This window comes from Pinus tabuliformis, chromosome 3_1, assembly GCF_031772625.1.
Source record: "Pinus tabuliformis cultivar Carrire ecotype Pingquan chromosome 3_1, CPIR1, whole genome shotgun sequence".
NCBI lineage: Eukaryota > Viridiplantae > Streptophyta > Pinopsida > Pinales > Pinaceae > Pinus > Pinus tabuliformis.
Genome location: NC_142301.1, coordinates 482567247 through 482593054, shown reverse-complemented (window position 1 = coordinate 482593054; position 25808 = coordinate 482567247). Strand labels below are relative to the sequence as shown.

The 25808-nt window shown below is 36.9% G+C and overlaps 1 protein-coding gene across 1 annotated transcript; it reads right to left on the bottom strand.

Moving 5' to 3' along the window:
- Positions 1–15494: 15494 nt before the first annotated feature.
- LOC149187896 (PR5-like receptor kinase) lies at positions 15495–19140 on the bottom strand. Its single transcript, XM_089412895.1, has 9 exons — positions 18933–19140; positions 18186–18839; positions 17474–17587; positions 17160–17365; positions 16872–16998; positions 16710–16778; positions 16374–16563; positions 16139–16271; positions 15495–16052 (listed from the first exon to the last, which is right to left on the bottom strand). Exons 1-9 carry the CDS (start codon positions 19066–19068, stop codon positions 15696–15698), a joined length of 1986 nt encoding a protein of 661 aa, XP_089269021.1. The 5' UTR covers positions 19069–19140; the 3' UTR covers positions 15495–15695.
- Positions 19141–25808: the final 6668 nt, after the last annotated feature.

Sequence of the window (25808 nt, the reverse complement as noted above, 5' to 3'; positions counted from 1 at the left end):
TACTGCAACAACATGATCCTCCTCCACACACAGTCTCTGAGATGATGATACCGAATGTCGATGTGCTTGGACCTTTCATGAAATATTCGATTCTCAAAGAGTTTGATACAACTCTGATTATCACAATAGATCACAGTTGGATCCATCCTCTGATCAAACAAACCAACTAAAATTTTCCGCATCCAGATGGCCTCACATGCTGCTTAACTTGCAACCATGTATTCGGCCTCTGCCATTCTGAGTGCAACTGACCTTTGTTTCCTGTTGTACCAAGAAACTGTCATTGACCCAAGGTTGAAAATTCCACCTGATGTGCTCTTCTGATCTGATGGACTCCTTGCCCAATCTGCATCGGTGAAGCCCTGAAGCTTCACTCCCTCTGTCCATATGTACCATAATCCATACTGAGATGTGCCTCTGAGGTATCTCAATACATGCTTTTCTGCCTTCCAAAACATCTTGGTAGGCTGAACCATAGTTTGACTCAGTTGGTTTACAGCAAAACACAAATCTGGTCTTGTGTTCACTAAGTACATCATTGAACCCACAAGCTGCCTGTACACAGTAGCCTCTACTACTTCTCCTGAAGTAGCACCCTCCTTCCTCCAGTTACTTGCTAGAGGAGTCTGCATGGGCTGACACTTCTCCATGTGGAATCTCCTGAGTATCTCATTGGCATAGTTGCCTTGAGACACAAACAACTCCCCATCCTTCTACCACACTTCCATGCCAAGGAAGTAGTGCATGAGACCCATGTCTTTCATCTCGAATTCTCTTGCAAGGTCCTCCTTGCAAGACATGATCAGCTGATCATCACCTGTCAATATGAGATCATCAACATAAAGAACAATGATCAACTGCTTACCTTTTACCATGATGTGGTATAGGTTCGCATCCGCTTCACTCTTTGTGAAGCCTAACCCAGTGAAGTAGTTGTCGATCCTAGTGTACCAAGCACGAGGTGTTTGCTTCAGCTCGTACAAAGCTCTCTTGAGTCGGCACACATGCGACTCATGCTCAAAGGTCTCAAAACCTTCCAGCTGCTCTATGTACACCTCTTCCTCAATCTTGCCATTGAGGAATGCAGTCTTCACATCCTTCTGATGGATCTTCCAACCCATCTGTGCTGATAGTGCCAACATCAATCTAATAGATGAGTACCTTGCTACAGGAGCAAAAGTTTCATCATAGTCGATCCCCTTGACTTGTGAGAAACCACGGGCAACAAACCTTGTCTTATATTTCTCCACACTACCATCAGCGGCTTGCTTTACCTTGTAAAGCTAATGGGAACTCACAACTGACTTGTTCTCTAGTCTTGGAACCACATCCCAAACACTGTTCCGAACTATGGAGTCATACTCCTCCACCATAGCATCAACCCAAATCGGCTGCTGCACTGCTTCCTCAAAGGAAGATGGCTCGGTCTCAACACATTCCCCAACAAGGGCCATGTATCTAGTGTACCTATCAGGTGACCTCCTCTGTCTACGCTAGAAAGATTTAGGTAGATGAGCCCAATCAAATTGCCAATAGCTTCAACTATGCTACCCATCATGCCATTCTAAGCTAGATTGAGGGTAGAGAGTGGATTGGACCAGTGAGATCATTGTATCCAATGGAAAACACCTGGAGAGAAGTGCAGTTTCCCAGAGAAGTTGGAAAACTTCCACTAAGAATATTGTTGCTCAAGCAGAGTTGTTCCAATTGGACTACATGACCAATTTCTGTTGATATACTCCCTACCAAGTTATTTAATGAGAATCAGATCAATTGCAACTTTGTACAATTACATAGCGCTTTTGGAATATAACCATAGAGAAAATTAAAGTTGAGGTCGAGAACTCCTAGGGCCTTTAACTTCCCAATCTTCGTTGGAATTATTCCTGTCAAATTATTCTGAGAAAGACCAGAGTGCGTAATAATGAGAGGTTACCAAGGGATAGTGAAATGACACCTTGCAATCGCAATCTAGGGAGCACCAAGTTGACAAATTCTCTCTTTCGTTTGACTGATGAGAGTAACCTTAGCTGTGTACTTGGACCTAGTTATAAGGTGCAATGGCTTACTGTTGTTTTAATTAAATTTAATCCTTAAATGTTGAAAATTGTAAAGATTGACACTTTTGGACACACTCACAGACATCCTAGGAATTTCAACTAAACAAAGTGATATTTCTGGTTAAGATGTTGATATGGTTTAGTTCTCTTTTATAAACTATTATTTGAATTAAATTGTTAAGCCTCATGTTTTTCAATATTGTTTAGTTTCATTAAGTCTCTAAGTACCAAGATCTGAACAATATTTATATTTTTTCTTCGAGAAAAGTTAGTTTATTGTGAGTTTGTGGGACAGGTGATTCAATGATGCACTGAATGATGGACAGGGTTCTTATGATTACGTAATTGGCACTGAATAGTTGGAAAAGCACCATGTGAATTTGGAATGTTATAAAAAATATTTTAATAGTCTTGATGGTGAAGGAAAACAATTGTAAGTCTAGGTATACCAAGGCCAATATCCATCAGGGAAATATCTACTATGTAGCTGAAGGAAATTTTTAGAAAGGGGTGTTAATTTTTTGCAACTCACTTGGAGGAAGCAAATATGGATCAACAAACAAGTTTGGTGAATCACCCAATATTGAAGGATTTTGCAAATGTATTTGCTAATATTTAAAAGTTACCTCCAAGGAGAGATATAGACTTCTCCATTGATTTGGTACCTGGAGCTACTTCGGTATCTAAAGCACCTTATATTATTAGTACTCCAGAACTCAAGGAATTGCAGATATAGTTCGAGAAGGTGTTAAAGAAAGGATACATATGCCTCAGTGTATTATCTTGGGGTGCTCCAATTCTTTTTCTCAAAAATAAAGATGGAACACTATGGATGTGTGTGATTTCTAGAAATTGAACAAAGTTACAATTAAAAATAAATATACTTTGTTGAGGATAAATGATTTATTTGATCATATCAATGGAGCTAAAGTATATTCCAAAATTAACTTGAGACCTCAGTATCACCAATGGCGAGTTAAGGATGAGGATATTATAAAAACAACATGTCAAACTCATTAAGGTCATTATGAGTTCGTAGCGGTGCTTTTTGGATTATCTAATGCACCATAAGTATTTATGTGCTTGATAATAGCATATTCAGAACTTATTTGGAAAAATTTGTTATTGTTTTCCTGGATGATATTTTTCTATATTATAAATCTAATGAAGAGGATGAACAACATTTAAGGTTAGTTCTATGGGTATTCATGGCGCATCAACTATATGCCAAGATGATTAAATTCTCCTCTTACTCAGAGTAAAATACAATACTTGGGTCATATTATTTCAAAGGATGGAATAGAAGTGGACTCGAAAAATATTAAGTCCATCAGAGAATGGCCAACACCTAAGAGTGTAGTAGAGGTGAGATATTTTATGCACCCATGTGGATATTATAGAATATTTATTGAATGGTTTTCAAGGATAACCCATCCCATCACTTATTTGTAGAAGAATGGTGTAAATTTTGAACAGTCTCGTGAGTGTGAATAAGCCTTTCAATATTTATAGGCTTTTCTAACCAGTGCATCCATATCGAAAATAACATATCTCAAAGAATACTTTCTTGTGTGCACATATGTATGTAAGGAAGGATTGGGTGGATTTCTCATGCAAAATGGGAATGTAATATGTTATGAGTCTAGAAAATTAAAAGCGCATCAAAACAACTATGTTTCCCATGATTTGGAGCTAGAAGTTATCTTACATTCTCTAAAAATGTGGAGGAATTACTAACCCATGGGTAGGATATTTTAATTGCGGACTAACCATAGTGGTTAGAGAAATTTGTTTGAACAACTAAATTTAGATGCCATACAAATTAGATGGTTGGAATTATTGATCGAATATGACTTTGAGATTAAGCAAATAAAGGGGAAGGAGAATAAAGTGTTTTATGCACTCAACATAATGGTGCATGTTATGCATTCTACATCTATAAGTGTTTTCATGTTTGTTTTAATAATTACACTTTTATATGCTGGGAGTTTAGACTAGCAATATGTCGAAATTAAGAGTAACCTACACCAGGGAAATTTGAAACCAAAATACAATGGTTATGAAATGGGTGAAGACAAAATTCTTTTGTATAAGGGCCAAATTTATGTGCCAAATGTGCATGAGATGAAAATCTTATTTTTAAAAGAAATGCACAGAGTCACTATACTAGGCACCCATGTTACCAAAAGATTATTACAACAATTAAAACACAACACCTTTGGCCAGGTCTAAAGAAGAAAATGACTAATCACATAACTAGATGTGTAGAATGTCAAAGATTTAAGGATGAGAATAAGGACTGAGTTGGTTTGGTAGTGACGAATACCCATTCCTCAGTGGAAATGCGATGTAGTGTCAATTGACTTCATTACTGGTTTTCCTAGAATAATAAAGAGGCATGATTTTATAATGGTGGCCATGGTTAATCTCACCAAAGTTGCCTATTTTATTTTGCTAAATTCAATTAAACATGCAAGTAACATAGCCCAAATTATATATGTGGGAAATTTCTATGCTACATGTTTTGCCTAAGGTGATTATTTTGGACAAAGATCCAAAGTTTACATCTAATTTTTGGAGGGGATTATTTAAAGGATTGGGTATTAATTTCACTATTATTATGGCATACCATGCATATTCTTATGGGTAGATAAAGAGATTTAATAAAATAATCAAGGATATGTTGTGGATGTATTTATGGATAAGCCATCAAAATGGGAAGACTATCTGCATTTGGTAGAATTTGCATATAATAATGGGCATCATGCATAATTAAAGAGATCACATTTAAAGCCTTGTATGGCATGAAGTGTCATAATCCTTATATGAGTTGGATTAATCCAATGGACATGATTATGGTTGGTCCAAAATTTCTCAGGGATATGGAAGAGCAAGTGGTGAAGATTAGGAAGAATTTGAAAGTTTCCTAGGACAAGAAAAAAGTTATGTGAACAAAAACATAATTAACAAGGAATGTAAAAATGGGGAAAATGTATTCTTAGAAGTAAAGGAAAATAAGAGCTCCATGAGATTGGTAATGTGTGCCAAGTTAGTAACGAGATATTGTGGCCCATTCGAGATCCAAGAGGGGATTGATCCAATTGCATATAGGATTGAATTTCCTCCATCTATGCATGTTAATGATGTGATTCATGTTTCTTTCTTAAAAGGATGTTCCCAATATTAATCGCATAATTAATTTCCATATGATTCAGGTGGATCTCGATAGAGACTTCCAGGTCTAGCCAGTGTGGATTTTGGACAAGAAGGTAAAAGTGCTTTGAAAGCAAGCCATCAGTATGGTAAAGGGGCAGTGGATCATGCTCGGTCCCGAGGATACTACCTAGGAGCAATAAGATGTGATAAGGGAGAAATACCCTCATATTTCTATCTAAACATATTGTATATATATATATGTGTATATATGACGCACTAAGGACAATACATAAATAAGGGGATATGAATGTAATACCCATTCATAACCCATATGATGTAAATATTGTGAACATGTGGTTAATACGATGGTGAGCTAAGGTTTGCTTTTGGGGCTCTCATGCCCATGTAAATATATTATATATTTTTGGGGCCAACATGCCTTGAGATATATGCCATTAATGGTTGACAGGCCAGAGCGTCTGAGATTGTACTCAACTCTATGGGAAAAAGGGAAACAATTTTGGTGAGGATGTTTTGGTGAAAATGGATCTAAGGCCCATGTGGCTTTAGAGAGTTCTGCGGGAAAAGCTAAATTCATGCATATAAGGAGGTGTATGTTTGCTAGAAAAGGGTTCGTTACTCAGTCATTTAGGCAATGGGCGCGACTTATGGATGATTATTCTGGTGAGAGCCCTAGTGGCTCTAGTTTATGGCTCTAACATCCATGGAGTTATGGTGAAATAGATTTTGGTGACCAGTCGGTGAGCCCTATGCTTGGGATCTGTAACTGACTGGATTTGTTTTGGTTTGGAATGGAACAGTACCTGGAAGCCCTAAATAGTACCAAGAACTCCTGGGAGCCGTAGATTTCATATTTTCCTTGGTTAGATATAAGGCATCCTAAAAGTTGGACATTATCGAGGGGTTTTTGGGTACAATGAAGGGAAATTCCACTTGGGTGGAGGCTGGAGGATCATCAGCCAGTGCTTGGAGGTTGAGGCTACCGGATTTAGTACTTGGGCTAGGTTATGTGGTTTGATACTCAGTTTAGAGACCGTTATCCATTTATTTGAAGCCCCATCTCATGGGTGACTAACAGTTGAGAGTTATGAACCACATAGTCTGTGGCTGGGTGGAACATGGAAGGCCCACAACTAGTTGGTCTCTTATTCGTATAAGTGTCCATGTGCAATGAGTTGTGTTTAAGTGCCATCCCTAGTTTGGGTCCTCTACTGTGAATGTTATTGTGTTTGAATTGTGATTTTCATTATTAATGTGAATAAATGAATGAATTATGGATAATTTAATTAATGAATGTTGTGTATTGCATGGACTATGCTTGTAGAATTACATTTAATAATTTCCAAGTTGATGCTAGGTACAAGCATAAATCATGGAAGCTCTGATACAAATAATTATTAAACACTCAGGGAATTATTTGGACTTAGAGGACCAACCATGGGTTGATGAAGTCACAGGGGCTCTGGATATGAGCCAAGGCATGATAAGTTGTACCATGGTTTGAGCTTATACTAGAGAATTTTGCAATACCTCATTGTGGTGTGTGGTAACATTGCCTAGATGGAGTATGAGGGTGTTACATATGCACTATTATGCTTTCAGTGATGATGAAATGTGAAAAATTTTAAATCGATTGAATTGGCCTTTACACTGATTCAACCCTCGCCCTCTTAGTGTTATCATAATTCTATCATAATTAATATGTTTTAAATTCCATGTGTTAACTTCATATTTTAGTTTCAACTTTTGGATTGTAAAAAGTGCCTCTCTACCTATTAAGGATTTTTTTACTTTCAATTACTGATTTGTAAAAAGTGCCTCCCTACCTAATGTTGGAAACCTAACTAGTTTCAGTCTTCATAATTATTTTTATACTCATTTCAATATGTATCTTATGTAACAAACAAAAGAAGAAAAAAAAAAATTATTGTTTTAAAGCATGGGTTTCATGCTCCTTATTGATGGTCTTCTAGGTGGTAAAATCATGTTCTTCATGCTTCTAGGGCTTTTTAGGTCATAGGATATATTATCATGAGTCAAGAGAGTCAACATCATGTTTATAAGACCCTTCCAGGAAAATTATATATTGGAAAAGAATTTATTTGGAGTATAGAGAGTCCCATATCCTCCAAAGTATAAGTCGGCCTAAAGGACGTAAGTCAACCCCTTGGAAAGGCTATATAAAGGAGCAACATCGACCTCATTCAACACTCACTCACTTACAAGTTTGATCTCAAGAAAAGAAGTTTGATCTGTCACTGGGAAGAAAGAAGACAAGAAGAGTGAAGGTCTAGAAGAAGAGAAGAAGGAAGAAAACTTGTTTTTGGGCTCTATCTCTCTCAAAGAATTAGAGTTTCTACAACTTCCTGGAAAACTGAAATTGCAGGTCCAAGTTACAATAGGACAAATTGTAGTATCAAGTTTTGGAAGAGGAAATACTCTTTTTTGACTTCATTGACCTTGGGAAGATATGTCTTTCTCTAAGAAGGATCTCTTGAAGAAGCTAAATTAGTGTTTTTGTAGTAGCTACAGGGTCGAAGTTATAGGACAACATTGCGGGACAAGTTACAAGTTGAAGTTGTGATTGAAGTTGCAGATTGATGCCAGATTGAGCTATAGCAATTTTATTCTATTGGAAGGGATGAATTGGTACTTAGAGGAGGACTTGGTATTATATTTGGGTCTTTTTTGTCTCATTTGAAGCAGATTCTATAGAAGAGAATAGCTTTTATGGGTTTTCCCATTAGAGGGGGTTTTCCATGACTTGGAGCCTAATACCTGTGTCCATTGTCTTTACTATTTTGACCTTGATATTTTTTTGATTCAAATATCTAATAAAGAAACACAAGAAGATAAATAAGATTCACAAGAAAGTATTAAGGAATAAGGAAAATATCAACTGATAGCTGCTACATTGCATTTTCAAACATGGTATCAAAGCTAAGGTGAACAAGAAGTCAGTTGGAAGGATCATCTTTTGGATACAAGAAGGGTTTGATAAGGAGAATCGCTTTTAGAAGACTATATCAAGCCCTCATCAAAGAAAATATTGAAGAGGAAGACTACAATAATTTTGTTGATATCTCTTGGAAGGGGATCTAGTCAAAGGGTCATTAAAAGACATCCTTGGAAAAAGAATCAAAGGATCTTAGCATCATTCCTCACTCTTGGAAGTTGTTTATTAAGGTATCCTAGAATACATATTTCTAGGACATCATTGAAGTTTCATTGAATATCTTGAAAGCCTCAAGATAGTTGAAGACATTATCAAAGAACAAAGGACTCTTGGTTGACAAGTAAGTATCATATTATTCTATATTTGGACCTACGGGTCTTATGGATTTTTGTCTACAAGGAAATCGGTAAGATCATTGGCTCAACAAATTTCCTAGCATGGAATAAAACGATTGACCTATCATGTATAGAACATGAAGTAATGGAATATGTTATCGGTGAAATCATTGAACCTAGCAAAGAAAAGACTCAAGAGTTAGAAAAATACAAGAAAGGGGAAACAAGGGCACAAAGGATCATTGTTTAGGCCATTAAGGATCATCTTGTTCCATGTGTTAATAATTTTAAGACTTCTAAGGATGAGCTAGTGAATTTTTATGACAAACTAGTGAATATGTACTCTATAAGTACATCAAGACAAAATATGTCTTTGAGAAATATACTATATAAAACGAATAATTCGAAGGATTAGGGCATGACCTCCTTTCTTATGATATTTATCAAATAAGAGATGAGTTGCAGGGGCTTGAGGAAACAATTTATGATTATGAAATGACCATATGTGTACTAAATTCTTTGCCACCAGAATGGAGCAGTTTTGCAACAAGCATCTACTCTAAGAAAGACTCAGCTCCTTTTGATGAGTTGTGGGCTCAATGCATCTTGAAGAAATAATAATCAAGGAAAAGGATGCTAACGAATAAAATGAATAGTGTCAATCCTTCATAGCGAGGACCAAGAAGCTAAAGGGAAAGTTTGGAAAGTCTAAGAAGAAGCCAAATGTGTCCAAGAATCAATAGTTTGGGTGCAATGAATATGGACACTTTAAGAGGGACTATCCAAACCAATAGAACCACAAAAGAAAGGAAAGAAGCAAAGCTCACATGACTGAGGAGATAGGAGAATCTAAGAATAAATCAAAGAAAGAAGATGTCAAGGATATTTACTATTGACAAACGCATCCTCCTTGTCAGGTTCTTTAGGAAGTTTGTATTTCCTTTAGAATAACATTTATTGTTGTTTAAGCGAATCTTAGTTTTGTAAATGCATAACATCATTGATAGAATAACACAACATTGAGTTGCTTTGTAAGAATCATTTAATAATTTAATTGAGAATATTGGGAACATTTTACATATTATTTTTCATCCAGGTATTCTAACTTAATGTTAGAGGTAGTCATTTTGCTAAGTTGGATCATCATGATCCTATAAGAACCATCATTTTGGAAGGTTCTTGGAAGTAACATTACAACAAGATTAGTATATATTCTATGGAAACAATACTCTTGCAAGATGAACAAATGCAATTGGTCATGTTGTAGACTCATTTTAGGGCACATATATAGATGATTGAATCAAAGCATAGCATTTCATATTTAAAGTAACTCTTGGGTATGATCCATGCATTCAAGAATCTTGTTAAAGAAGTTGGTCATGAAATATGCTTAGTATGGTTATATGATGCTTAGAAGAATAATTTGACTTACTCTAGAATGAATAAAGGATCAATATTTTCTCACTATATTTTATAGAATAGTAATCAACATGCAACATAGTCTCTAGAGGAAAAATGAAACTTGGTAATTAGGTTTGATCCTTGGGAACTCTGATGCATTAATGAAGATACGTGTGGAGATGGACCATGAAGATGTTGATGCCCTGATGAGAAGGTTATTTTGATGAGGTAAGTATAATATCAATATTTTGTTATTAGTTATCTGATTAACATGTTCTTTTGCTACATGGAAAATATTGTAGGAATACATGAGGATAGTTGTGGCATGTTCAATTGCATGGATTGAAGATATGTTCTTGATAATTATGAAGTCAAGATGTAATCATATTGGGATTAAAAGGTAGTCGTGCAAGAAGATAACTTGAAGGTTAATTTCGTACAAACAAGGAGATCACTTTCATGAGGAAGTCATGATCAACGTGAAGTTTGGAAAGGCTCAATATATTTCCTTCATTAATGATGACAAGATGAAAGTGATGTGCAACATTGATGACCTAAATCCTATCACAATATTGAAGAAAGAAGATGCCTCCATGATACCTTGGAAAGAAGTAAGCTTAATACAATGAGATGTGAAGGAAAGAGGGAGCCATGCAACTATGAAGAATAACTAGTTGATTCTCTTATAAATATAAGTTATAAGGCTTATAGTGTTGACTTCCCAAATAGAAAGGAAGTCTGGGATCTCCTATGGATTTGAGAGGGAGAAAAGGAGTGTCCTTGAATAGGAGAAGGATTTATTCCTCAATCAAGAAAGAATAGTGATATCCTCTTTGGTTGAGAGGGAGTGATGATGGACATCACATGTGCATTCTCTTCTTCATGTTTCAAGCATTTAACCAAGACTAACATCCATAAGTCCAAATGGAAGTGTTGGAGAGATAATGGTGGATGACTAGAGAAGCATTTGTGGTTTCGTTGAGGATAAATCATCCAATAAAGGAAAGGTACCGACTCTCTTTGAGGATGGCACAGGCATCGAAGATAAGAGTGGTCGAAGAGGAAAGATATTTCTTTGAGGATTGGGAATTAAAAATAAGAATATTCCTAAAAGGACATACCTTGTGAACATCTGGATGGGGTATGTGCCTTTTAGAGGTAGTGAGATATCACACATGAAGCCTCCCAACATAATTCTCTTGAATGAAGTTGAGATTATCTAGTTAGGCCTCAAAAGACGGTGTTGGTTGTAATGTTCATACTTATAGTTGGCTTATCAATCCCACTCTTCTTATGAGAACTTTTAAGTTTGAGAATGATGTTGTACTAGTTATAAAATTATGAATAACCCCTACTTAAGAGGGAGTGTTGGAAATATAGCTAGTTTTGGTATTCATAATTGTTGTTATACTCATTTCAATATGCATCTTATGTAACAAAAGAAAGAAGAAAAGAAAAATTTATTGTTTTAAAGCATGGGTTTCATGCTCCTTATTGATGGTCTTCTAGGTAAAAGCATGTTCTTCATGCTTCTAGGTTTTGTTAGGTCATAGGATATATTGTCATGAGTTAAGAGAGTTAACATCATTGTTTATAAGACCCTTACAGGAAAAATATATGTTGTAAAATAATTTATTTTCAATCTATAAAGTCTTGGATCCTCCAATGTACAAGTTAGCCCTGGCAGTTTAAATTCAACCTAAAGAAGGGAATTCAACCCCTTGGAAAGGCTATATGAAGGAGCAGATTCCACCTCATTTGGCACTCACTCACTCACAAGTTCGATCTCAATGAAAATAATTTGGATTTGTATCTAGGAAGAAAGAAGATAAGAAGAGGAAAGGTCTAGAAGAAGAAAAGAAGGAGGAAAACATGATTTTGGTCTCTATCCCTCTCAATCATGTGAAGAATTAGGATTTTTGCAGCTTCTTGGAAGGCCGAAATTGTAGGTCTGAGTTGTAATAGGACGAATTGCAGTATCAAGTTGATGGGAGAGGAAATCCTCTCTTTTGAATTCGCTGAACTTGGGAAGATCAATCTTGCTCAAAGAAAGATCTCTTAAAGAAGATGAATTAGGGTTTTTGTAACAGCTACACAACTGAAGTTGCAAGACAAAGTTGTAGGGTCAAATTTGTGATCGAAGTTGCAGATTGATGCACGATTGATCTATGATGATCTGATTTTTGGAAGGGCTAACTTGGTACTTGGAGGAGGACTTGGTCTAGGGTTTGGGTATTTTTTGTCTCATTTGAAGCAAATTCTATAAGAGAAGAGTTTTTCTGGGTTGTCCCCTTGGAGGGGCTTTGCCCTTGTTGGAAATACTAAGAGGGGGGTGAATCAGTGTTTTCCTCAATTTAATCAATTGGTTAATTCATATTACTCAAAGCATTCATATCACAACAAACATCACATCATCATCATAAGTACACAAAGGATTGGCTCAATAAAAGCTTTGTTATGTATGATGTACGTACACCAATTTACCAAATAAATGAAAGGAAGTGCAAGACTCCCCAGGGGATTTTTCAACAATGCTAGATGGAAGTAAATTCTCCCTGAAGGGGTTGGGCTCTCGTACCTAGGAAAATGGCCCAAGTACAATAGAGTGTTGTCACAAAACTGCCACTACTTCTGTTGCAGCCACGTTGATATTGCCCACTATTACCACTGTTACTTCGTTGCTACCTCTATGCCTCCCTCCTCAACCATGCTCCACTTAATCAGTTAGTCTGATTTCTACAATCAAATCTACTTCTTCTTAGCATCTAGCGCTATAAACTATGTCACACATCACCATGCACTCATTACACTGCCCATTTGTAAAGTGTCAATATGTTGCCACAAAATTCTACCGATGTCACTACTCTTGTCACTATACTTGATTTTTGTACTTCACACTATATTATTGTCAATACAAGAGCCACTAGCCTCTGCTATCAATAAGCTCTCCAGTACACATAGGTCCAATGCATAGGCACAAATCTCCTATAGTCAATTGTATTAATGTTGCGCTGACAAATGTGCTTATAGGGGTTTGCTGTAACAAGCTTAGATCAATCTTTTTTTAGCCTTCAATACAAATGCTTATCTTCAAATAACTTAGACCTTTACAACTCAATGTTTATTCCTACAGCTATTGTTTCTCATCATGTGTTGACATAGAGAATCACTATGCTCGAGAATACATGTACTCAAATTCAAAGTATGTCACTTCTTCATGAGAGGCTTAGTAGAAAAGATAGGTAAGTCTGGAAAGTATATAAATCAGGTGCTAAAAACACTAATGATTCTACTACATGTGTTAACAATATCCAATATTTTGCAATCCTATTTCACTCATTCTTCAAACAATGCCAAACCTTTTAAGCCACAAGAAAATCCAAACAAGAGATGCTATAGACATCACCCTTATTCTCCTTAATAGTTGTTTGATTTTACTTCTCATGAAATCACTGCTTATAACTTTGATGAGCAACATTCCTCATAATTTTCAGGGGTCTGTCATCATTATTCATTTGTAATACGTCTCATGGACACTACTTCAACTACACCCCTTAACCAACTTCTATTGTATTCAAATTCTGATGCATGGAAGTGACTCCCAAATTGAGATCAAAAACTCTACTCTGGATCTCCTACTGCAGGTCTTGTTTATGAAGATGTTCTTGTTAGTTCACTCAGAATTGATGCTTCAATGAAATTAATTACCAACATATTTTCCAAGGATGACTTCTTTCATTATTTGTACATAGATTTATTTGAAAGTAGCTTCAGTAATTATCAATTGCAAGAGTCAAGGATTCCACTTGTTCTGCTATAAATAAACTTTAGGAGTACAATAGAGTTAAATACAAGGGACTTCGAAGTCGTTGCTTCATACACCATGCTATGTAGGGCGGAAAACAAAAGTTGCACACAGTCAATCATATATGAGGTCGAAACTGCAAGAGACCAAATAATATCATTCTTTCCAATTAGGGCATAATAGTAATCCAAGTGTTTGCACGATGAAATGACATTGGATAGTCCTCCAATAGACCTAAATTTCCTCCAAGAATTCACCACCGATTTACTTTAGAATACTTCAAAAGTTAGACCACAACAACCATTGCACGAGAACGCTCTTCAAAATTTTCACATCACAACTATATGCTTAGGTTTGCCTTGAATTGTCCAGAAATAACTTGGGTCTACATTTGCCTTATGTTCCTTACTAGGGTGAGAGTGTTTTATTGATATGACTGCAAGTTATGAAGGTCGTGTCCGAAATCACCCAAGTAACTGTGATAAATGAAACACACTCTAGGATTTCCTTTAGACAAACATTGTTGTAGATTGACACATTCTTGTTGCCTTTAGTTCTGTGAATCTTCATAAAAGAACCCTACTAGGTAGTCTAGAAAGGCAGTGTTGGCATTAGTTCTATCACATAGGATGGGTAGTTTAGTGTTCAAGACTGCAGAGAACAAGCTTAGATCAATTGTATTTCACACTGAGGACCACCTGCAAGAAAAAGTTCAAAAACCATAAATCCCATGCCCAAGGAGAAAACCATAAGCCCCAATGAAATGTTTAGATCTTCCTTAGCTGCATATCATTTCAAAACATTCTCTCTTGATAAGCGAAACTCCTTCCATAGTATTCAAGAGGCTGAGATTCACACCCTTAGATCTTGCATAGAAAGAGTTCCAGTGCAACCCAAAAAAAAGAAAAAAAACTTAACCCGAAGTCATCCGCTTCTAGCTAGAGACAAAATGAGCGAATACTTTTCATTTCATGGTGTAGAGGAAATAAATCCATTCATATAAATAGGTTTGGATGTACTTTTGAATGGACTAGCTGACTAGATAATCTTTTGAAGAAGATCATTGTAGAATATAATTGTCTTCCCTTTATAAAATAAAATAATTTTTCTTCCTCATTTTTTGGACCTTAAAATATTAAACCTTTTTTTTCACTATGTTCTGACTAGAGACATGACTCTTCAACACTAATTATTAGTTATATATATATCAATCAAAGGCTTTTAGGAAGGGGAATTAGTCCCTAGTTGCACTCTTTTAACATGAAATAAGGCCCATATGGGCTTTGATACCAACAAAGAAATTGAAATTGAAAACATAAAAGAAATTAAAATTAGAAACATAGTACTCAGAAATACACAAAATAATGATTTATTTTATTGCCCACTTGATTCAATCACATCACATTTAATTGATATGAAGTCCAACTATTTCGAAACATGAATATCGAAACATGAATATAGAAGTTGAAATATTCTCTCACAAAAATGGCAAACCCACTCTAAACATAGTAGGGAAGCATTTTCTCCCCCATTAACATTACGATGAATTATAATACATATTAGAATGTACCTTTTTAGTTATTTTAACAGTAAGCTAAAATTGTATTGAAATTTCACTGGTTTAGGTGGGATTTATTTAATAACCCTATATTTTCTTTCAATAAATCACAAATTTAAATTAAAAGGAAATATACAGCGTTATGAAAATAGTAAACAACTCCATAAATCAATGTTTGAAAATATGTACTATAAAAATGCATATGAATAATTTACGAGTCAAAATTTTGCTCGTGTCCTACATGAGTGACGGGATGAATCGATGTCTAATTGACTTGCTTGAGTCATCAAGATGACGGGAAACAACATTGGCTTGACTTGTAAAGTTTCGAGTCATCTTTCTACTTGGAAAACAACATCGGTTGCCCGGTCAATAACGTTGATGGACATTTTGAAGTTTCAAGTCATCTTCCCACTTGGGACAGGTTGGAACTGTTGTCTGCCCACTCCATCTTTCTGGGCGTGGACTCCGCCCGTGTATGGATATTACTCGCTGGAAAATCTCTATGTTCAATACCAATACCCTGTGAAAGGAAAGGAGGAGACCCATTATCCTCATTTCCATCTGTGATGGCCTCTTTTATCTCTGAGACTACTTCAGACACGCTTGGCCTACAACCTGGCGTACTCTCCACACATCGAAGCGCTAATCTAGCAACCTTAACTATTGATCCCATCTCGTAATTTCCATCCAACCTCTTGTCTATGATTACCTCTATCTCATGACTGGCGTTTCCATCCATCTTCACATACGGTGTCACCTACACATGACGTCAACATATCCAATTTTGTGAATTTGTGTCACCTACACCTAAATTTCTTGATTCATCATAATCAAATTTCTTACCCATTGAATGAGGTTAACTTCCTCTTCACTTAGATTTGCATTTATGGGTTGTCTGCCGCATATGATTTCCAACAACACCACTCCGAAACTATATACATCACTCTTCGGAGTCAACATCTGAGTGCGGAAATACCTGCACAACATACCGAACAGAAAATAAGATTGCTCTAGCTTTCAATAATTAATTGGACTCCTACAATATTGCAGAGAGAGTGCAGGGCATATGAATACATACTCTGGATCGAGGTATCCTATTGTCCCCTTTACGGCAGTGTTGGCATAAGAAGCTTCTCCATCCACTGAGATCCTTGAGAGACCAAAATCGGCCAGTTTTCCATTCATGTTGCCGTCTAAAAGGATATTGGCAGACTTAACATCCCTGTGAATTATCTTTGGAGTGCAACCCAGATGCAGGTATTCCAGTCCTTTCAATCCAAAGGGCAGGTGGATCACATGAATATTATAGTCAAGCTTAATTTGTTGAAAGGTAAGATCGAAATTGGATTCTATCAAGTGAACCAACCTTTCTACCACATAGATCTACAGTGCTCTAACTTATTTAAAGACTTACCCTGTGCTGCATCTAAAGCTATTTTGAGCCTTGTTTTCCAATTTAGAGGGGAAATCTCAGCACGACTACCTGAAAACAAAAACAATTTTTTTTCACTTATTCTGAAATTAATATTAACATGCATCAACTCAATCAAACAATATTACTTAACAACACATTTACCGTAAAGGTGATCCCTTAAAGACCCTTCTGACATATACTCGTAGATAAGCATAACCTCTTTCGATTCATTACAGTATCCAAGTAATGACACCAAGTTCTTATGATGGATTTTAGAAAGAAGATCAACCTGTTTATCAAGTGAAGCCACTCACATGAATTTTACCACACATATACTAATCTTGATATAATTATAAATATTTTATGGTTTAAAAACCCTAGGAATACATTCTGGAATACAACTGTCAATATAATTACAAATAATTTATGGTTTAAAAACCGGAGGATTACCTCATTCTGGAATTGGTGAAGTCCTTCTCTAGAGAACACGGAGAGCACTTTCACGGCTATATCTTTTTCTGCCAATTTACCAAAGAATACTGATCCAAAACCGCCTTGGCCAATATTTTGACGAAAGTTTTGTGTTGATTCCATTATCTCTGTTAACTTGAAGGCACGGGATTTTGTTGGATTTGGGTGCATAATTGTCAGGTAGTCTGCAATCCTTGTAAAATTTACAGAGTAAAAGCTTAGGTGTTTTCATAGGGGAAATTCACAGAATGACTCATTTTAAAATATTTCTCAGCTTCAAATTGCTTACTGACCTTGTTTAGTCTTGAATTTCTTCCTATAAATAGCAATGCCCACCACCACTGCTAACGCTAAAGCTATTACAGGTACGCCTATCATTATTCCAATTGTAAGCCATTTCGTTTTCCCTAACATACAAATTTCAGGCAAATTTCTTTTTTAGGAAGAATTACATGTGATGTTATAATGTAAAAACAGGTTAAACACATATTCGAATTCTCGATCTGAAATTTGTATATTTTGCATAGTTTTATTGAATTAAAAAAAAAAGATAAAAATAAAAGGACATAGCGCCTGCTGATGGTAGCTGTTACAGCGCCTCCCACTGTAGCAAAGTATCGGCCACAATTATGTGTGGGGCTGTAAATAAAGGGTGAGGCAAACTGTGAGGCTATCACAAGCAGATTTCTGTGTGTTTTACTAAGTGTTATTTTCTTAATATCAAAGCACTAGGGTTTTTGAAACTGTGAGAGCCGTGTGTGAGGAGTTCTCATCCAGAAAAGATGCTTGGGTAAATTTGTACTGAATTTACCAAGATACGGCTTTCTAAGCTAGAGACTCTGTTTTTTGGTTAGTAGAAAAAATTGAGTGTTTGTGTTGATATTGTGCATAGTGTTTGTGTTTTGACAAAATCGCCTTTAGAAGGCTGCTGAAAATAGTGTAGATCTCAAAGCTGAAGAAATAAATAACAGCTATATGAACCCATAAGAACAGCTGATTCAATACCAGAAGGATCTACGACAGAAGCCGCTGGAGAGGGGGAAGGAGCGGCAGCGCTGCAGAAGACGACCGTATAGTTAGTGCCTGCGAGGCAAGTGAACGTGCTGGTGGCGTCAAGTGCATAGCTGTAGGCCTGGGGGCATTGTGCCTTGAAGAAACGCGAATAGTTAGTGGGACGGCAATTACCCCCGGCATCCCCAGTGCAGCAGTATTGGGATGTATTGAAAATAGTGCAGGCGCTCATGCATGCGCCCGACACCTTCAATTGTGCGGGACAATTGGCAGTTATGTTGTTGCTGCAACCGATCGCTGGGCACTTAGAGTCAGAGGGTATGAACGAAATTGGAAGGTTGAATCCGCCTACGAGAGAGATGTCATAGAAGTCGAGGTTCGATGATCCTTGGAAATTGTACTCGACCAAAGTCGCTGGGGCTGTTGGCCTTCCTTCACAGTTTAGTACACCCTGGCAGTCCCCGGTTATGCAGTTGCTTCCGAAGGAACACCCAGTGCGCCCCCAAAATCTGCCGCCTGTCGAATTGGCGGCGATTTGAACCTTCGATGACTCTCCTGTATTCAGCAGTGTCCCGTTCACTTGTGTCCCGGCTGGCCAAACAGGGAATTGGCACTCATTCACGAACTTAATGGTCACACCTCCTGCTCCTGCGAGGATAAGAAATACAGTAATAACGTTGGACTCTTCAACATACATTAATATGGAATTTGAAGTTACTACCTGGAATTTGAAGTTATTACCTTGTATAACCCAACTGCATAAAGCTGCCATGAATGCCAGTGAAACTCCCTTTGCTCTTTTGCAGTTACTGCCTTGTATAAGGCAACAGGACAACACCGCCATGAATGCCAGCGAAACTCCCTTTGCTCTGGCCATTGCAAACGCTGTGACTCGAACCTTTCCCGGGCAAAAGGCATAGGTATAACGCGTACCGAACAGTCAACAATTCTGAATAGTTCTAGTCTGACTATTCGTATGACCCATTCAGAGGCGTGTTTTCGCTGTTTCCGAGAACCATCATTGACAATCAAAAGCTTGTCCATCTTTTAAGCCACATAGCAAACAATAACCATCCCACGGTCCCGGCTTTAAAATTGACGCCCATATGCCCCTTTTTCTCTTTTTTAACAATAAAATACAGCTAAATTTAAAATAAAGACGTCAGAGTTGACTGGCAAATAATTTAGGAAAATGTCAAAATTACGGGCATATAAGAAAATCGGAAGTTTGAAATTATATATATATATATATATTATATTTATTTATTTATTTACTTACTTACTTACTTGATTCTTTAGGGTGGTATTTTTTTATTTAAGTTTTATTCAAATGCTTTATATGCACGACGTGAATGGTTGGTGAATGGTGACGCTTTCAATTACTCATTCACACCCCCGTAAAGTTTAGGAGGTTTTGGACAAAGGCAAGGGTTAATGGACTTGTTATTGGGCATTAAATGTCTGTTTAGCTGCAAGCTGGATAGCCATATAGCTTTCAGTGGGGCCGGAGTGTTCGGAAAGGCACCACGCGCGTTTATTTTATATGGCTATCGAGCTTGCAGCTAAGCGGGCATTTAATGCCCGATAGCAGGCTCATTAGCCCTTTCCTAATGCTTTGGTATTGCAGAACTGGGTAACCAATTAACTCTTCTAGAAAAATTCAACAATTCTAATTTAATAATCCTTTCGACCTCTCCTTGTACCTTTTGAGACAATTGCTAATTTATAAACTACTTTACTTTCTTATAGTTGAGTGAACAATTTTTTTTATTTAATAGGGAAATCCAAATTTTAACTTTGAAGTTTTGAAGTCTGTGTTTCTAACCAATCAATACGACGGCATTTACATCAAAATGACTCCATCGTATTATGGTCATCTCACTTTCATGACTACGATGCTATGTTAACATTCACTAAATGCTAAACTTTAAACTTACCTAAAGTTTCTCTCTCTTACATAATTTTATTAAAATAAAAGTTACATAATATATGAGTAAGAGTGCCTAAGATTAACAATACTCATAATTTTTATAACCATTTATATTATAAAAAACACGAATTTTTTAAAATAGTTTTACATATATATATATACTTCAATTTCAAAATTAATATTAAATACCTGCCCGCAATTTTAATAAGAAGATAAAATAATTCGTACAAAAAATACCCACTCACCTCTTAATGAAAAGTCAAAAGAACTATTACCTATTTAGAGACTTTCATAACTTTATCCTGTACTGTAACATAGGTATTCATCAGAAACCACACGCTTTATCCTGTACTGTAACATACGTATTCATCAACCCGACAAGGTGTTTTATGCTATACCGTGGGATGGTTACTGATAGCCACCTGGCAATTAGAAAGGTCCACACGCTTTTAATTGTCAACGCTTGTTTACCAGAAACCGCGGAAAACACGCATCTAATTGTGAATGGGTGTTACGATTAGTCAAACTAAAACTATTCAAAATTGATTGTCGTTTTGGACGCGTTTTATGGCTTTCGCCGGGGAAAGGTTCGAGTGATAGATCAGTTTAGAAATCTTGACCTTGAGTTTCTTTTATGCACAGAAAACTTGAATTTCTGAAACAACAGATAATTCAAATATTGTGGACTCATTTAAGAGTGTGTCAAGTGTGCTCAAAACTTTGATCTATGGCCCAGGAATTTCGATCTAGAGAGAGCTTATTTTCCACCTATTCAGATTCCTCTAATGGAGATTAGACTAGGAACTTCACTGTTTTTGCTTGGGTTAACAAATTATCCTTTCAGTCCTCTAGAACATAAAATATCTTTATTATTTGTGCTAGTGTATGTGCTTAGAATAATTGAGCCTTTAGCCTCACAAATTTAGTCTAGAATAGTCATTTTCTTTAAGATGAAATGATGCCAAATGTGTTGGAAATAATAATTCCAACCACCGCAATAAACAGCGTGACAGTAGCCATACTTGTCCGACGTAATTTTTTTGCAGGTTGCGTCTTTTCGTGAAGATAGAAGGACTGAAGCCAAACGCGAACTATTCAAAAACTCAGCAAAGGCATTTAAAGAAGTTACATACTTTGGTAAACAGATATGGACAAGCATTCATTCAGCAACCTTTGCCCACACTCCAGAAACACCTGTGCGATTATGAACACACTCAACAACAACATCATATTAATTATTTTGCTCTATCATGAATTAAATGTAAAAATTGTATGTTGAGTTAAATATTAATGTAAAACTCATTTTGACTGAGTAGAGAGGTTAGTGAGTAAGAGGGCAAAAAGAAAAAGAGCGAAGTCTCTATGGAGAAAATGGTGGAGCAAATTTTGGTGGGCGCCTAAAAACCACAGTTACTCTGTTTTACTGTGTGTTATTCCCGTAAGTTTAAATCACTGTAACTTTTATCTTACTAGGTGAATGAGCGACAGTCTCATGTAAATATATTTCATGTTTTAGAATTCAATACTAAGTTTTTATTGTGTTGCTCCAAAACCTACTTCCTCATTTTTGTTCATAAGTCTCTGAAATAGCTGCAGGGTGCACAAAATCCAAGTCTGGAAAATCAGCTTCGCGCTGGGCAAAATCACCCTCGCGGTGCGCGAACCTAGTCTCGCGAAAGTAGCTTCGTGAAAGTCATAACTCTCTCCCTCCGTGAAAATTATATTTCCTAAATATTTTTCTAACATGGTATCAGACCAGGTAGAAAGTTTTTTTACGCTCAGAAATGGGAACATCAAGCACAAGTTTGACTAATCCTCAAATACCTCAGTTTAATGGAAAAAATTATGATTATTGGGCTATTACAATGTAGGCCCTGTTTTCTTCTCAAAACATCTGGGATTTGATGGAGAATGGTTTTCAAGAACCACTAGATGCAGCAGCGTACAATGTCTTATCTCAACAAGAAAGAGATGTGTTAAGGGACAACATGAAGAAGGATTCAAAAGCCCTGTTTTATATTTTTCAAGCAGTTCATGAAAGTATTTTCCCAAGGGTTGCAGCAACAATGAAGTCCAAGCAAGCATGGGACACCCTCCAAACAGCCTACCAAGGCATGGCAAAATTCAAAACAGCGAAGCTGCAAATGGTGAGGAGAGATTTTGAAACACTTTGTATAAAAGAGTCTGATAATATAGAATCATTTTTTACACATGTAAGTGGTCTGGTTACTCAAATCAGGTCTCATGGTGAGACACTTGAGGAAAGAAAAATAGTTGAGAAAGTTTTGAGAAGTTTGCCAGCAAGGTTTGAGGCCATTGTTGTGGCCATAGAAGAGACAAAGGATCTCTCACAGTTCTCAGTGGATGAGCTTAATGCATCACTGATTTCTCATGAACATAGACTGAATAGAGTAGCAAGCTCCTCATTAGAGCATGCCTTCAAGACACAAGTATCATTTGGTCAAGGTCGAGGCAGAGGAAGATCATATGCTAGAGGAAGAGGAAGAAGCCCACACAGAGGTGGAAGAAGCAGCCCTTCAAGCTCAAATGGAAGAGGCAGCAATCAAAATCCAAGTCAAGGCCGAAGCCAAAATCAAGCACAAGATCAGAGATATGATAAATCTCAAGTTCAATATCATTACTATAAGAAGTATGGTCATTATGCAAATGAATGTAGAAAGAAACAATATGGCATTAGTAACAAACCAAGTGTAAATTTCACAAGAGAAAATCAAAACCGTGATAGCATGTTTTTAGCTTGTAATGTAGCACAAGAAAAACAGAGTGATAAATGGTATCTAGATTCAGGGTGTAGCAACCACATGTCAGGAAACATAGAAATGTTATCTAATCTAGATGAAAGTGTGAAATCTAAAGTGACATTAGGGACTGATAGCAAAGTCTCTGTCATGGGAAAATGAAGAGTTAATATCCTAACAAAGAAGGGGGAGAAGAAATACATCTCTGATGTTTACTTTGTCCCTGGTCTGAAACATAATCTCATGAGCGTTGGACAACTCATGCAGAAAGGCTACAATGTCTTCTTCAAAAATGATGTGTGTAGAATTTTTGATAGGCCTCCAAGCAGATAGTTGATTACAAAGGTTCAGATGAGAGACAATAGAATGTTTCCCCAAAAAATAATATCAGATTTGCAGAAAGAAGGTGCACAAGCACAACTATCTATGAACTCATAAGAAGATGGAAGAAAAGAGGCAGCTGTTGCACAAGTAAAACTTCAAGCAGAGGTAAAAGATGAAAACTGGTTATGGCATTTGAGATTTGGACATCTCAACTTTGGAGGTTTGAATTTGTTGCATAGGAAAGGCATGGTGAAGGGTTTACCACTCATAGAAAAACCAGACAGCATATGTGAAGGATGTATCTTGGGCAAGCAACATAGAGAGACATTTCCAGCAAGAAAGTCAGTGAGGGCAAAGGCACCTTTGGAGACTGTCCACTCAGACCTATGTGGACCAATGCAGACACCATCAATTGGTGGCAGCCACTATGTATTAACCTTCATACATGACTACACAAGGAAGACATGGGTCTTTCTCCTAAAATAGAAAAGTGAAGTGTTTGAACGCTTTCGCCAATACAAGGCTCTTGTTGAAAAGCAAAGTGGGCACTACATCAAAGTCCTCAGGACTGATAGAGGTGGAGAATACATCTCAAATGATTTCCTTCGTTTTTGTAGGGAGCATGGAATTCACAAGCAATTTACAACAAGGTATACACTGCAGCAAAATGGTGTGGCAGAAAGGAAGAATAGGACCATTATGGAGATGGCAAGGAGTATGTTTCTATGAGGTAAAATGCATGGTGGATATGGAATGAAAACTACCCTCAAAGGCCTTCCCTTGACCTTCGACAGACTATAAGATTATTTGCAAAAGCTATCAAGTTACACACATGTTCACCTATCAAACATAAATTTACAAGGTGTGGAAAGAGGACCACCTTTAGTTCCTTGTAGATTTGCTTGGGGATCTCTATGCGGCAAGAAGAACTCCTTCAAGGCCGGCTCCAAGACAAATCCTGCACAAAGGACAAGGCAAACCAATCACAGCATACGCTCTTGAAAACTAATGTAAGAATGTTATGAAACCAGCTCACAAAAAGATAGAAAAGAGAGATCCACGCCTTAGAATTCAGCCTCTTCGAGGGGGCAACCTCCTTTACATTACATAAATGAACAATTCTTGGATGATACAAATGACAAAACCTCCTTTCTATATATAGGAGTCTAAGGAGTCACAATATAATCCAGCCGACCTAACAATAATAATATAAAGCCACAAAAATAACAATAGAGGGATTCTATGGGGCACAGAAATAACAATATGGGGGTAATAGGGGCACAACAATATAAATAAGGGGTATAACTACAATAGTAATGGGGTAATCACTAGTATTATAGGGACCCAACATGCCCCTCTCCTTCAAAAAAGTGTTGTCCTCAACGCTTGAGTAGTTCTGGATACTTCTGCATAAAATTCTCATCCTCCCATGTGGAATCTTCAGCGGATAAGTTCTTCCACTTGATAAGATACTCTGAAATTGATCGATTTCGTAGCTGTCGAGTTCTTGTTTCTGTGACTGCTTCCGGTTCCAATATAATTTTTCCTTCCTCGTCAAGTTCTGGCAATATTGTTTGAATTGGGAGCTTGTCACCTATAACCTTCTTTAAACATGAAACATGGAAAACTGGGTGCAATCGAGAAGCTGCAGGAAGCTCCAATTTGTATGCCATAGTACCAATCTTTTGCAACACCTTGTACGGACCATAATACTTTGGTGATAATTTATTATCCTTCTTAGCTTGCTTTAGGGACATTTGCTTATATGGTTGTAGCCGTAGGAATACCCAATCACCTACATCAAAACTTCTTTCACTGCGATGTTGATCTGCCTGTTGTTTCATTCTATTTTGTGCCAACACGAGGTTATCCTTTAAGAGTTGGAGGACTTGTTGTTGATGTTCGATGTGATGTTCCACTGCCTGAACCTTAGAATTTTCTCTTAAATATGATGTGATGGATGGTGGTTGATACCCATAAAGTGCCATAAATGGGGTCATTTTTGTTGCTGTATGGAAGGAAGTGTTATACCACCATTCAGCCAGAGGCAACCATTTGACCCATTGTGTCTGTTTATCAGATACAAAGCAACGAAGATATCCTTCCAAACATTTGTTTACTATCTCAGTTTGCCCATCAGATTGAGGATGATAAGATGAGCTATGAGCTAACTGAGTACCAAGACAAGAAAATAATTCTGTCCAAAAATTTCCAGTGAAAATGGGATCTCTGTCACTTACAATAATCTTTGGGTTTCCATGTAGCTTTTGAACTGTTTCCATAAATGCAGTAGAAACTGTACTGGCTTTAAATGGATGTGATAATGCACAAAAGTGTGCATACTTGGTAAGTCTGTCAACTACCACCATGATGACACTCTTTCCCTCAGACTTGGGTAAACCTGTGATAAAATCCATTGAAACCTCCTCCCAACGTTGGCTTGGAATGGATAAAGGTTGTAATAGACCCGTGTCTTAATTGTTTCAACTTTATTTTGCTGGCAAACCAAACATTCCGCCACAAACTTTTGAATATCTGATTTAAGGCCATCCCAAAAAAATTCCTTCTTAACCCTGTGGTAAGTTTTTAAAAATCCTGAGTGCC

Bases quoted from the DNA above. Each gene is read 5' to 3' on its own strand.
- LOC149187896 (XM_089412895.1), bottom strand. From the start codon at position 19,068: ATGGCCAGAGCAAAGGGAGTTTCGCTGGCATTCATGGCGGTGTTGTCC. The intron at 17,366-17,473 runs GTCAGTAAGCAA...CAAGGATTGCAG, and splicing joins GAAATTCAAGACTAAACAAG to ACTACCTGACAATTATGCAC. The intron at 16,779-16,871 runs GTAAATGTGTTG...TTTTGTTTTCAG, and splicing joins TTTAAGGGATCACCTTTACG to GTAGTCGTGCTGAGATTTCC.